Below are 14,908 nucleotides of genomic sequence, written 5' to 3' on the forward strand. Positions count from 1 at the left end.
ATGCAATAAATGTTAAATAAATAAAATAAAAACGAACACGGAACCTGATAGTAATATCTCGTGACTACACCCTTTTGAAATCAAAAAGCATTCCTAACATCAAAACAAAATACTAGTATTAAATAATAAAAAATAAGACCTGAAATTTAGTTTCATTAGAAATTTAGTTACATTTAGTTTAAAAAATGCAAAACATGAACATGAACATTCAGTACAATAAAATCACATTCTAATTTGTCAATGAAATCCTTTCATATTAAGTGCTTCGCTAAAGAGAGGCTTTTTATAGTCTTTTTTTGCCACATTCTCAATCGACTCGAATAGGCACCTTTTACATCCAGTCATAGTCCCTCTATTTTTATAGTTTCAGTTGATAAATGATACCGATTCCCCAAACAGCCTATTGAACTTTACTCCCACATTTTCATGGCATGGGTCCAAAAATTGGGCAAATTTTTATGGTAATACCCACGTTAAGTCTATCTTATCATTGACTTATTCATAGGGATGATGGAATTCCAGTATTGTCCTTTTTCATACCAAAATAAAAAAAAGCTGGACATAAAAAAAAAAAACAGATATTCAGTTTTGTATGCATACTTTTCTTGTAACTAAATAGAAAACAAGTTATAGTCGGACCAAACTTTTAATTAGGTTCGTAATTATATTATTCACTTTCGACTTTCGTAACTACGCTTCGAGTTTAAATTTAATTGGGTTTTTAATAAGATTCAAAAAGTTTCACATGATTTTTCGTTAAAAGTTTCATTCACACATTTCCTAAAATTGGAAATGTGTGAATGAAACTTCCACTATTATTTGAGTAAATTTATGTCTAAAATAAATATTTAACTTCGATACCATAATCTGCGCCGTACGTGCTGTGATATTTCAGGAAATAATTAAATTTGCCACACGAGCATGCTCTGTATAGCTTTTACATACATAGCGCACAGAGTACAGCGCAAAGCTGGTGAGTAATAAGATAATGCATTCGATGCCAGCGAGGCAACGTCCGATACATTAACGTCCGATATGCAGACAGTAAGTCTAATGTAATACTGTAAGCCAAAGTGCATCAAACAAATGTAGCATTGAATGAAACACTCTGTATGCATGCATTTAAATACAAATCAAATGGAAGGCAAATTGTTAATTTAAGTTTTTATATACACGTTTTTATCCCTTGCGGGGGAAATAGGGTTTGCAAAATTAGAAGAATACGTGTAGCTCTATGGCAGTCTTGACAGTAATAAGGCAAACGGTGTATCCAATTTGCCCAAGCTGCCAGGAAGATAAGGAACCTTATTGCTTTCATCTCGTAGCCGAGTGTGTATTGCAGCCAGTAGAGATCAAGGGCTCAGATACTTCATTTTAAGGATGATCTGAAACACTAGGGCAAATATTTTTTTATAATCTTTCAATTAGGTTCTGCAAAGATACAGATAGATTTAACGGATCGCCGCCCTCAACATAGGGTTACCAGTTAATCCGCGCAATTTAAAAAAGGGTGAAACGGTCCCCGAATGGTGGGGGGGGGGGGGCATCGCCCGTCTGGTGTTTGCGCTGGCGTCCCCAACGGTGGTAATTGACAGGCTTAGTGGAATTAGATTATTTAGCGATAGGTTGCTAGCCTATGGAGAGGAGTATCAATATATATTTATAATGACATTTCACTTGATGGGCGCCGAGAAGCCCATTACGAAATACGAAAATTTTTGGCGTCGAGACTTTATGTTCTTGGGACAGAGGCGCTTAGGTTGTACAGAGAGCTCAGCAATCGGCCGAGGGAGGCAACAGGTGAACCTCGCTTTCTCGCACAGCGAGTTTCCATTGCAATTCAGCGCGGGAATACCGTTGTGTGATGGGCAACGTGCCTAGAGGGGCTTCTTTAGATAATTATTCTTAATTCATAAGTATATATACGTCATTTTTAAGATAGATAGTTTTTAGTTTAAACTATTATAATTTTGTGTGTATTTAAAGTAATAAACAAATGATTTCCCTTGATTGACGTTTATAATCAGCGCGAAAAGAGAAGTATCTAGCATATAGCTATAATTTTTTACCACGCGGAGTAGTATTAGAGTAAAATATGAATTAGGATTATATAAAAGCAGCTGTCTATTTCCCTGGCTCATCAAACTTTACAAGTATGTAGGTTAGGCGCTGATTTCATATTTCTGTATGAATAGTAAATGTGTGTTTAAAAGATCAATAAATAATACGTCGACTTGAAAATAGATAGCTATTGAGAATTTACTAAAGGCGTAACCACATTTGCTTGTAAAGTTATAATATGGTATACAGGCGAGCGGCAAAATAATATGATATTTTTACGTAGCGCGCCATTGTTTGAACTCATACATTGTCTCGGTGAGGCTTTTGTATACTCTAATTAAATGTCCGTTTATCAGACATTTTAGCAAAGTTCAGAATAAGTTGAACAAGTTAAAATCTAAATATAAATATCTTGGTAAACTGCTACAGTATAATAACTACTTACAAAGGAATATGGTTGTTAATCTCTGTTCAGTTTAACAAAAATTTCTAACGAACAAGATTTGTGACTCGGAATTTCGGGGTTTCTAAATAAAAATGACTAATTATAAAATTGACAACTTGTGAAATTGAAAAAATATATTGCCAACATGAAAAATTTACAAAGAATGAAAAAAAAATTGTAGCAAAAAAAAAACGATTTGTCTGTACCCTTACATAATAATCCCTTGTAAATTGCTGGGCCGATTTCGGGATAGCTAATTTAATTTCTACCAGTGTTTAAAATTCGCCCAGGAAAATTCGCCACAGCGTAAAAAATGTTCTCACACGAATCATACATACATACAGTATCATATACATATCCCTTACGGGATAGATAAACATAAGAGTTGTGAAACTAGAAAGCCACAATTAGCTCTGCGGCGGCTTGTTGATAGAATTCAGATCCAATGAAGGTGAATCAAAGCCTTTTCCCTCGATTGACTTTTACGTTCTACGCAACAAGAGTAGCAGTAGGCATATTCTATGTTTTCTCTTCACTAATAGCAATATATAAAAGTTACATACATCAGATAAAATATATAATATTTCATATCCAGTAACATTTGCTATGATTTACCATCAAAAATAAATCAACTAATGATACAAAACTTCACACATCAATTCACACGCTACACAGAGCGATCAGTATAACTAGCTATATAAAGGAAGGCTCTTAGCTTCTGTATACACACACGCTGTAAAAGGGATGTGCTTAACAAGAACACCCTTCAATGCATTTACGAAGTCCTGAAGCAAAGACCTCGTTGATTTTCCACTTCGCCGCGTCCCACAGTTGAGAAAACTCGCCAATTTAATTATACATTTATAGTTTCCGATATATTCTATGTATTTTCTGTTTCCACCCTGGAATAACACCACTCCATATCCTCCTGTGTCGTACGAGGCGATTAAAGGACACAGCTTGATTGATCAACAACAGATTGTTCAAAGAGGGTTGACGTCAGGCAGATGTCAGAAGCCTTTGGATGACTTAAATACAACTTTTTATCCCAATGTTAGCAAATAACCCACTCGATAAGGAAAGACCTAGCAATGTTTGATTACAGACAGACAGGCAAGGCGAAACGAAATTAAAGTTTTTAGCAATTATATTACCTAGATCTCTTTACAGACGTTACAACTTCTGAATAGCACCAGCGTTTCACCGACCTCAGAAATGAATTGAAGTCTAGATTAAGTTCCTTCAAAGAAATAAAATGAATTCCGTGCTGCGTTTAGGTACTTGTATCAAGTTGTGAGGAAGTAGTGGATGCGCTCAGATTGACTGCAGATTCGAAGAAATTGTAAATATAAGATATAGCAAAAAGTATATAATTCGGGGATTTTATTCTGCAGATGATCTATGAACATTAGTAGAACAATATGTACTAGTACATCATTTGATACTTGCGACCGCGTGTGTGTGGTTCCCCACTAGAATTTGACCGTTCCATATCCTCTATTTGTACAAAGTGACTAAGGAGCACCTAACGTTGGTAGCTGTTAGTCTACAACCGCATTCCCAAAGAGTCGTAAATAATCAAAACAGAGCCAAATTCAAAATGTAAAGATTCATACAGCTTTCGGGAGCCACAGCCTTGAATGCAACTGGGAATACTAATTATACACATATATAACAAATAATAATGACCAGGATTCATCCACTTTTTGGTAGATTAAGTAAGAAAAATAATTCTATTAATAAACTTAGGTTTAACTAATATTTCTTGCTATCTGCCCGATCTAAAAGTAGGAAGTCTGTGATTGTATTTATGTACAGGAAATTGCAACAAACAAACTTATATCTGCAACAGTTTACACTGTGTTTACTGTAGCAACTTTTACCTGGAAATTGAGTTAAGAGTCTCATTTTAAGATGAGATTGCAACTAAGCGATTTATTTAACTGAATTTTACAGAATAGCGAAATTAATGGAATGAATGAAAGGTAGTTTGTGAATGAACGTTACAGAAATGTTTAGTTTCTCAGTTATTTTTACAAAACGCGATATTTAATATTCTTTTTTCGTTTTTATTCCAAATTCTTTAATGTACTTGGGATGATATTCATCATTTATTATTGTGATTCTCGGGTCGTCGAATTTTAAAGGCAAAGTGAAAATAAATCGATGTGATGTAGTTCCTAGAATGAAACCACTCTATAACCTGCCTTGGATGTCGTATTAGGCGATTAAGGGAGAGCCCTGGCAGCTGTTAGGAAAATATGACATTCACGAAGCCGGTAATAAAATTACAGCGGAATCTTCAATGTTTGAAAGATTTAATTTTTTCATTAAAACCGAGCTTCGTCACGTCACAGCCCCGAATGCAACATGGAACACGCGACAATATGTTACAAACGACGCAGAAAATTGTATGGAAATGCGACGTACGTCTGTGTCAAACGGAGACCGGCTGAACATGAGACAGGCTCTTTAAGTTTTAATTCATTGTCAATAATTACATATTGGATAAGGTTGAAATATATTTTATTCAAACGGCAACGGTTTTGCCTTCAATCAACCATGATAAGGGTTGTGATATGACCCTTATCATGATTGTGCCTGTACTAAATGTGATACAGGAGTACAATTTCTCTGATATCCATTTAATTGTTTATCTGCGGAAGGTAGTTGAGTGACGTGACGCCGCTCCGTCTGGACTGTGGCGCCATGCCGTCTGTACTTCTGTATACATACCTATAATATCCAAAATTAGGAATAAAGCATATCCTTGCTTCGGCCAAATAACTTTCTGATTAAACACTTGGAGCAACTCCAAAAATAAAGCAGCTGAGTGATTACAAGCTGCTGTAAATACTATCATAATTTTGAACTCAATAATTTACGACTTTTCTGACAACAAAGACAATAGTTAAGAACAAGAATATGAAGTTTTGCTAAAGATTTTATTGTTTGTTCTTTATAAATAGAAGCAATTGCCAGACAGTGAATAAAATAATATAGAGATCGTTTTTATGAAACTATTAACTTCAAATATCAAGACCATGTTTTCGTCTCGAATTTATCCAATATTTTCATAAAATGAAACCTGTTGACTTTTTAAGTATTATTATTATATTTTAATAGCCTGTTCTCACTGTGTAAAAGCTCTTACTTTTACACAGTGAGAACCGCCATTTTTAATTTATCCCATGATTTTATTTAGTGTAGTTAGGTACTAAACACTTAGTTAGGTTTAGAGTTCTATTTGCTTGGAAACAAGTTTAGTTTGTTGTCTTGTTCAGACAGAACCCTTTGACTGAAAGCGTTGGCTTCACCGACGACTCCCAAAAAGCTAAACCATGACTTTAGTAAATAGACAGACATACATACGTACCTATATCCTATCGTGTTTCCATTCCTTTAGCGAAGGCGCTTAAATATTTTATTTAACCTAGATACTAGTGATTTAATTAAATGGTCTGCAGCTCCGCTCGTACTAAAAATGTATTGCGTGTGTTTTTTTATGAAGTAGGTACTCTATTCACTTCACCTCACTTCCTATATTCATTGTTAACCCTTTAAACCCCATAGACACCTTTAAGCGTCCGTCGGAAACAATAATAACGCCAACGACTTCTTGTTGAAAGTTGTTAGCTTTCCTAACGTATTCTGCCATTTAAGATATATAACGCCTGAAGGTGTAACGGCGTTCAAAAGTTAAAGGTAAATTGGTCATGTTATATAAAAAAAAATTGTGCATACTATTTGGTTGGTTGGGTTTTCTCAAATTCATTTATAATGGTCACATTATATTTAAAAAACGGTGCAGAATATCAAGTTGTTATTTTTTACGTCCAGCGTTATCGGTTTTTGTGTCTACTCGCGTTTATTTTACTAAAAAAAAACAATACAGTGATTAATTTTACACATGTATACCTACCACAATACATTTAATTGACCATCTGGTATACCTACACATATTATTAGAGATTATTAATTTATATAAACAGAAGAAAAACTTTTAATTTCGCTACAACTTAATGTAATGAATTTCCAGTTTTCAATTATCTGATATTCATTTGAAAAAGGTAATCCATAGATTCATGTAATCAATTTTGGAAGGATATAACACATAGATATAGAACCTACGCGTAACAGAACCATGCCTAAGATAATTCTTGCATTATTGCTACGAGTTAGTATATCATATATTTCACAGTATGGACTTCGTGTTTAACTCCAGCCTCTAAGATAGACGTCAAGAGTGAAATAGTCACAAGTTGTTGTTTGTTATGCCACAAGTTAAACTAAAGGAAGCACTGGCAACAAGCATTCCTGTTTAATAAGCTACAGCTTATCTATTCAGACGCTATAAGGACATTAGTTGTTCATTAGCAAAATTCGCCAAAGCGATGGCTAAATCTCACTTTAAAATAATTTACAACTAAATCTCACTTTAAAACAAAAAAATACTACTATTCTTCTAGTATTATTATAACAATCGTCATTTGCAGTGCTCCCATAATGTTTATATATATTATGAAATGTGGGTACTTCGTTTTACCGTTACGGCTATAATATAATGTCATTTAAAATCGGATAGCGTTTTAGCCACGACTGAGATTTTGAAATGCATAAAAATTGCTAATGATTGTAATGACGATCTCCTAAACTTTTGTGCTTTGAACACCTTTACTGAATAAAAAAGGTTCACTCGTGCTAAGTTCCGTTAATGTATTAAATCGTAAAAGTCATGTTATGCGGCAAAAAATAAAATCTGACTCCAATGTTCGCAATTAACACGCTCCAAATAAGAAAATATTATTTTGTGAAGTGATTGCGCATACTTTTTCTAATAAATGTGAGTTATTTGAAGACTCGAAGAAACTATACAAATCACGATTTATTTTGAGCTGGGAATAGGAAAACAGTATTGAAATTCAGACAATATCTCCAATAACGGGTACAAACATTCTGTCAGGTTCAGTATGAAGTCCAGTTGGTGTTTCACGTGGATTTATTTAAATGTAATCTTCTTCATAGTCGTATTCCTCATGGCTAAGGGTTGTGGTCATTACGTGGAATTAAACACACACAACAACTTTGGAGTATGGAGTGGTTTGTCATTGCCTTCTACATTTCACACATAAGTTAATAATCAACCAGTGTGCAGGTTTTCTTACGATGTTTTCCTTCTCGGTTTTGGTCAACTTTCGATGATAGGAAAAGGTTTTATATGAGGAGTAATAAACATCCTCACCCATATTCAAACTTTGTAAATTGTAATATTAGCGGGAACTGCATCACCTAACATTTTGCGCTCTGACCATCATTGTGAGAGATTTTAGAGTTAACATTTACACGGCGCTTGAACAATGGAAGATGTGCATATATTGCTCTTGGCCATTTTGTGAATTTCTAGGTTTTTTAGACACATTAATAAAATACGTTTAGTTTTCTTCTAAATTGTTACTTCAATATGTTTCAGATAATACCTACACTGATTTGTAATGGTTTGCCCGCTATTTTTATTTAAATGTAACAAAAGAACATAGGTAATGGGAAACTATGTATAAAGGTACTACACATTTCTATAGAAATTTCTTTCAGTAGACCCGCGGAAGAATCCTTTGATTGACTTTTACAATCACCGCCAAAAAAATACAACTCGTTATAATAGGAACCATTGATTCAGTAAGTGATTAGTAATAATGTCAATTGTATTTATGTGACTTATTAAAACTAAATTAAAAATATAAGAATTTAATTTTTCCTAGGAACACCCGCAGTTATATTTCTCTTTAAAAAAAATTACTCAAAGTCTGGCTGCTATGATGCCATGGACAGACAAACAGATACACAGACACGTTAAATTTATACACCCTCCTTTTGTGGTCAATTAATGTTTATTAATGCTACAATGCCTCTAGCCGACGAAGATTATGTAATGTCTATCCCGAGACAATAATAAACAGTGTACCAGTCTAAACATCGACTCACATTGATATGAGCTCATTATTAGCTACTAGATATTGCCCTGGGCTTCGATTCCGTTGGAATTCTTATATAAAATATAACCTATAGCAATCTTGGATAACGTACCTTTCTAACGGTAAAAGAATTTTTGAAATCGGTTGAGTAATTTCGGACATTACCCGCCTCAAACATACAAACTCATAAATTCACAAACGCTTACCTCTTTATAGTAATAGTACAGATTAATTATAAACCCGTCACACTATCGTAATTTATAATGTAAGGTTATTACCGCGTCAAGGTATCGGCTGAGCATCTTTCTTGTTTGTTTCTTCTTTGACAGAGCCAAAATCGCGAATTTCAAAAGCCATTTTTAGCTGGATTTACTGATAAGCTGATTTACTCTTTAGAACGTAATAAGTAAGTAAATAAGCGTAGCAGGATAAAAACCGGGAAAATTCCGTGATAAGAGAATGAATGAGAGACAGCTAATTCTTTACAATTTTTCCATCTTATATTTATATGTTTATATTCTTCATTTCATCTATAATCTTGTGAATTTGTGGATTCACGATAACACAAATAAAAATTTTATTCCAGTATGAAATTATAAGATATACCTTTTTCAATTTCCGACATAAAAAATATCCGTTTAAATTTTTTCCATAAATGTATTTTACATTCAGCAATTTTTCAATGATCGCAACTAACTCGATATTTCGAAACAAGAATATCAAATATTAATTTCAAACTGAAATATACTATAATTTCATATACTAGTAGGAAATATCAATTATAAATTTCATATTGAAGCAGATATGTAGAATTTGATATTTGACTAGTAATTTAATATTCGAAGTCCGGCTTGTAGTAGATAAAGCAAGTAATATTGAATACCTAACATGGGGAATGCTAGTAGTTTGTAGCTTTGGTAAACATCATTTAATTTAGAATATGACGTGAAAAAGTGCCTGTGAAGGCCTAATTTCTGAATAAATGATTTGATTTTGATTTTTTGATTTTGAATATCTATCAATAGCGAATACAAAAGGATTCGTATGCACACATGTTAATGCTTTTAGCTCAATTCGAGCTATGGTTTTAGTATTTTATACGCATCTGCTATTACTAAATACCTACTTACTAATTCCATGGTTTTGTGTTAACCGTGTGGCGAATTGTTCCGACCTCGAATCAGACCATTTCATATGCTCCTGTGGTTATTATTGTGGGACAAAATTTAAGCTTCCAAGGGTTTATATTCATGAATATTTTCATTTTGGAGATTTTTTTATTAAGTGTCTTCTTAGTTCTTGATGAAGCATACGGCCGTGTTGCTTATCCAATGTTTTAGACATGGATTGATCCGGGGGCCGAAGCATGACAATATTTGACATGTCATTTTCTGTTTTAAAATTTAACAGTAGCGACACAACGCATTCACCGAGCGATAGAAATTAGATCGTTTAAAGTTTTCATAGTCAGACTGTCGTCACCTACGATAAATTGGCTTAAAATCAATTAATTACAGTTTGTGTGAAATTGTAGATTGACTGTTATATTTATATCTCACTGACAGATAGCCAGTCTAGCCTGCGAGTGATGGATGAAAATTGCATATCGAGCAAGATACGATTTTGTTTATTCTTAAAGATAATTGTCATTTCTCATTATTTGGATAGTTGTATGTTTGTTTGTTCCGAATAGCGGGTGATCGATGAGTGTTTCCATCTAACTCTCGGACGGCAAAAACTCAATTCATATTTTTCTTTCTTTGTATGGCAATTTTTTTTAAAAGAATATATTTGTTCGGTTTCTTAGAGCCACGCCATATTGTTCCGTCGCGCTCAGTTATTTTGATCTATTTATTTAAAACGTAAAAGATTTTAAATGTTGATTATGATAATAACCTACGTAATAACTTAAGATAGAAGGTCTCTTAAGTAGGGACTAAATAAATTAACCGACTTGGTATTACATGGATCTCACAACTTTTTACGGTAGAAAAACTGCTGAGCTGCGAGTGAGTGAGTAAATGACAAAATCAAGAAAGTTTTTAACAAGTTACAATTCTTAAATTACTGGTTCAAATTTAATGAAATTTGAAATATACAGTGTTTATACAATGTCTGCTTAGTTACTGAATTCAGGCTTCCTGTTTTATCCACAACGAAGTTATTGGGGTTCGAAATTTTTTGAATGGCTTGAATTGCTTCGAGAAAAGGATTGTACAGCCGTGTCACTTTTTTTTGCTCGACTTTGTAATAAATTTTCTAATGTAAATTATTATTAAATTAAATTAATAATTTTATGTAATGTAGAGGATTTTTTTAGTTTTCGCTAATAAACAAAATAAAAATGTTAAAAATGTGATGGTGGCGCTAGTGTGCAGATATGTGTCACCTTAAACCAGGTTAATATATAAGTCTGTGAGTTATCTAGTTTACTGTGACTTGTGCGCTCCGGCCAGTGTCCGACATCCTTTGTCCGATAGAACGGACGACATAAACTTTTTTCCTATTGGTTCGATTAATCGGACTGCAACTAACTCCGTTATGTCCATGTTTCGCCGTATTAGTTTTCCATAATACAAAATTATAGTCACATTTTATGACAATGCTTTCGTTGGCCATCGTTTAAATAGTGGCAACTGCGTTAAATAGAAAATTATAATACTTTCTTAATAAAATATGAACAGTGTAACATAATCTATGGTTATTTCTTTTCAAATTTCGCTAATTAACTTAAATAAATTGATAAAAATATTTTAAATTGTCGCGCTAGTGTACGGGTCGGCCCAGTCTTCAGACAAAGAGCTTACAACCCTTCGAAGCTCCTCGAATCTAAGACATACTCACTATACTCAGAGGCTTAGGTTATTGACTGACGTTGTGAGAGGAAGAACCTGAGCTACTTGCTGCACCTACGCATCAAATAAAGAAGCTTAACCATTTACTATATAGATATAATAATTTAACACTACGATAGAAAGGCGTATGTTTTATTTTTATTTTATTTTGTCTTGTAGTGATTTTTTTTCACAGCAGATTTTACTTTCTTATTATATTACAATGCAAACGAAAATTCCATGTGTATTTTTTTGTGTCAGATTATCAACAAGGACAAATTGTATGGTGTGATGATAAAAGCCATAATTGTATGGTGTGATTTTAAACTATTGAACTAGAGTGAAAAAAAAGAGAAGTTAAGGCCCTTGTGGCCTGTTCTTGTTCTTTGTGGATGGTGATGACATCGTCACAATGAGGGGCCTAGTGCCAGGTCGGCGTCGCCCTCCGCCCAGGCAGAAAAAACCACAGAACCAACCAACACCTATAAAGCCACAACCAACGCCGAAAACTCAACCACAGCAAAAACCACCGAAAAAGAAAAAACATAAGAAACCGAGAAAATCTAAAAAAGCGGATAGTACGGTTAATATTGAATCGGAAAAGTCGGAAAGTCCGGAAAGGTCAGTAAAACCAGAGCTGGAACAAGATATAAAGCTCGAATCAGAGATACAAGAAAAACGGGAATCGCCAGTAAAGCTGGAAAAATCTGAAAAGACAGAAGTACAAGAAAAACCGGAATCACCAGTGAGGTCAGAAAAATCTGAAAATACAGAAGCACAGGGAAAACCAGAATCGCAAGTAAGGCCGGAAGAGTCTGAAAAGACAGAAGTACCGGAAGAACAAGAGCCATCGGTAATTCTGGCAGAGACCGAAGACTCTAAGCCAGAAATTCCGGATACACCAAAATCGCCGGAATCGGAGAACGTCACCAGTAAAAAAACACCGGTAAAGCCAAAAAAACCGGTAAGACCGAAAAAAAGCGCTAAGCGGAAAGAGTCTAGAAAGGCGAAAAAATTAGAAAAGTTGCTAACACCGAAAAAGCCGGACACGCTACAAACACAAGAAGACACGGACCCGCCGCAGAATGCAGATGATTCTAGCGGCGGGAGGCGGGTAAGTTCTTTTTATTATTAGAAACATTGTCGTCGTTTTTTGTCCATTGTCAAGGAGATGACTACCTCATTAATCCATTCCTGATAAAAGCCACTTGATAACATAATTTGTTACATTAACTCATAATAATCTACTAAGCTTAAATGTAAATAAAAAAATAAAATATATATCTTCAGACTGTGTTAAATAAATAAATTAAAAATTAATTACAAGACTGTCACAACAACGGGTCGTCACAGTCGTGTCAGTGTCAGCCATCTGTTTCCACGATTATTTCGATGCTTTCCACCTTTTAATGTGATTCATATAGAATAGATTTTCAAGAATTTGGAATAACACTGAACCCTGTTTCAATGTTGATATTATAACATATTATATTCCGTGTCAATCTCAACCAGAACCACAAGGAAGGCGCCATGAAATTAAAAAAAAATAAAGGCAATAGAAATAGGGCCTAAATTTAAATCACGCCGTCCTAAATATCAGTCTCACATTCTAAGATTTGATGCTTCAGATTGGAAAAGCAGCAGGAAAATCAGGCTCCGATGCACAATGGCTAAGGGAGAAACCGGAAAATCCAGAACTAAATTTTAATACCACTATGAACAGAGTACGTCTTATAGGTTGCCGCAAAATTTCATTACCGCACCATCCGACGTGTATTAAAATTACATTACTTCCACCTGGGTAACTGGATGTCTACCATCGTGCGCTTTGAAGCGAACTTCCTGCTACGTACGACCTAACTGAGTAATCAAGTTAGTACTACGGCGGTATTCCCGATACGATACGAAATTGGACATTTCATGAAACCAGGGTAGAACTTCTTTAAATGCAAGCAATCTCCTTGAAAAGCTTCTCTCATGTCCTATGGCGGTATTCCCTAACCATTAGGTTATCCACACGAGCAAGCGTCGTTTGGCGTCCTATATCTTAAAAAATATATTGGATAAAAATTCCATAAATGTATTAAGTGTATTAAATTCTAAGCACTTATTCAGAAATAAGAAACTTAGTGATTTTCAAAAGGTCTTCCGGAACTAACACGGTTGAGAAAAAATGCCGAATTAAACAACTATAACGGTTTCTATCGAATCCGAATAATGACTACTGATCTACAGCACTACCAACTAAATAGGGGAAATTAAAAATTCATGAATAACTACAATAATCACTTCTATTGATTCATTGTACCAAATTCCGGGGTTTATTGGTAGGTACTTGGAAGTTCAAATTTGATTATCACGTCAGGATATTATCAATTGTCAAGCCGTGTCCAGGAAATGACCAGGTAGGTATGTCGATCATAATTGAAATGTGCCAGCAATTTCCATCATGTTACAGGCAGGTCAATTAATATCCCATCTCCTTGCAATAAGACATAATGCTGTTCTGGTTAATACCTTGCTTCTAGGCTTCTGCCATTCGCCCTAGGTGAGGTACTAGGGTTGCCAACCGTACTGTAAAATATAGTAATGTACCATATTATTTTCATGTATCCGTATTTTAAATACTATTGAAGAAATATATGGTAATTAGCTCGTTTTATTGAAGACAGAAAATAGTTAAGAATCAAAAAAGTTAAAAAATATATAGTTTTATAAATAAAAAATAAGTAAAATATATAACTTATATTATATTTATATTTTTTATATTTTTTATTAAATATTATATTTTTTATAGCTAGTATAAAATAATACCAAATTCAGACCAAAAAATGTTGGCAACCCTTACGCTTTGCGTTTGTGAGTAATTATAGCGACAACAGACCAGAATTAATATTACTGACTGTTTGGTTTGGGAGCTAGTGGAGATCACTTAGAATAACTGTTTAAGCCATATTTGTCTTTTGACGATTGTACCTAATAAAATTATATTTTACAAAATTCCATTTTACAGATTTCAACTGTTAAAGTATCTGAATGAAAAAAATATAATTTTTTAAAAGAACTATTTAATAAATAATTTCAATATTTTCTTGTTCTTTTTCTTTCACAAACAAATCTTTACTTATTCGAAAGTAGTAATTCTCATGACTGTACGTGGAATTACACTATCTACTCATCAATGGATAGATTTGCCATTGCCTACTGAGCTAACATTCTACTTGCGGCAAAAATATATTTTTTGTATGTATGTAACATACATACATACAAAAAATGTTTTTTTTTTTGTATGTATGTGTATGTATTGTATTGTAACGCGATAACTTTCGAACCGTTGGTTTGATTTTGATGAAATTTAAAAGGTATATAGGATATGTCAACAGAATTTTTAAGTTCGCGGGGTATCAAAATAGGTTATGTCGTTTTCGAAATATTCACAATTTGGTAAAAACTCATCAAAAATTCATTGTGTTCGCGAGGTTTAAGTTCGTGGCGAACAACTGGTATGTTAAATTCTCAATGTAACATTGATTTCATCTGCAATATAGTAGCAATATATGCCAATAGATTATTTTATAAAGCAGCACACATTAAGG

At 33.9% G+C, this 14,908-nt stretch overlaps 1 protein-coding gene across 11 annotated transcripts in view; it reads left to right on the plus strand.

Moving 5' to 3' along the window:
• Sh (Shaker) overlaps positions 1–14,908 on the plus strand; it is a 243,394-nt gene that overhangs the window by 106,370 nt on the left and 122,116 nt on the right. The window contains exon 1 of one of the 11 annotated variants that reach the window (XM_053768581.2): positions 12,284–12,426. The exons of the other annotated variants lie outside the window; for them this stretch is intronic. Within the exon in view, the coding sequence (XP_053624556.1) occupies positions 12,398–12,426 (29 nt within the window). The 5' untranslated portion in view covers positions 12,284–12,397. Of the gene's footprint in view, positions 1–12,283; positions 12,427–14,908 lie in introns of those variants that run through there. 11 annotated transcript variants of the gene reach the window in all.

This window comes from Plodia interpunctella, chromosome Z (genome assembly GCF_027563975.2).
Source record: "Plodia interpunctella isolate USDA-ARS_2022_Savannah chromosome Z, ilPloInte3.2, whole genome shotgun sequence".
NCBI classification, from domain to species: Eukaryota; Metazoa; Arthropoda; class Insecta; order Lepidoptera; family Pyralidae; genus Plodia; species Plodia interpunctella.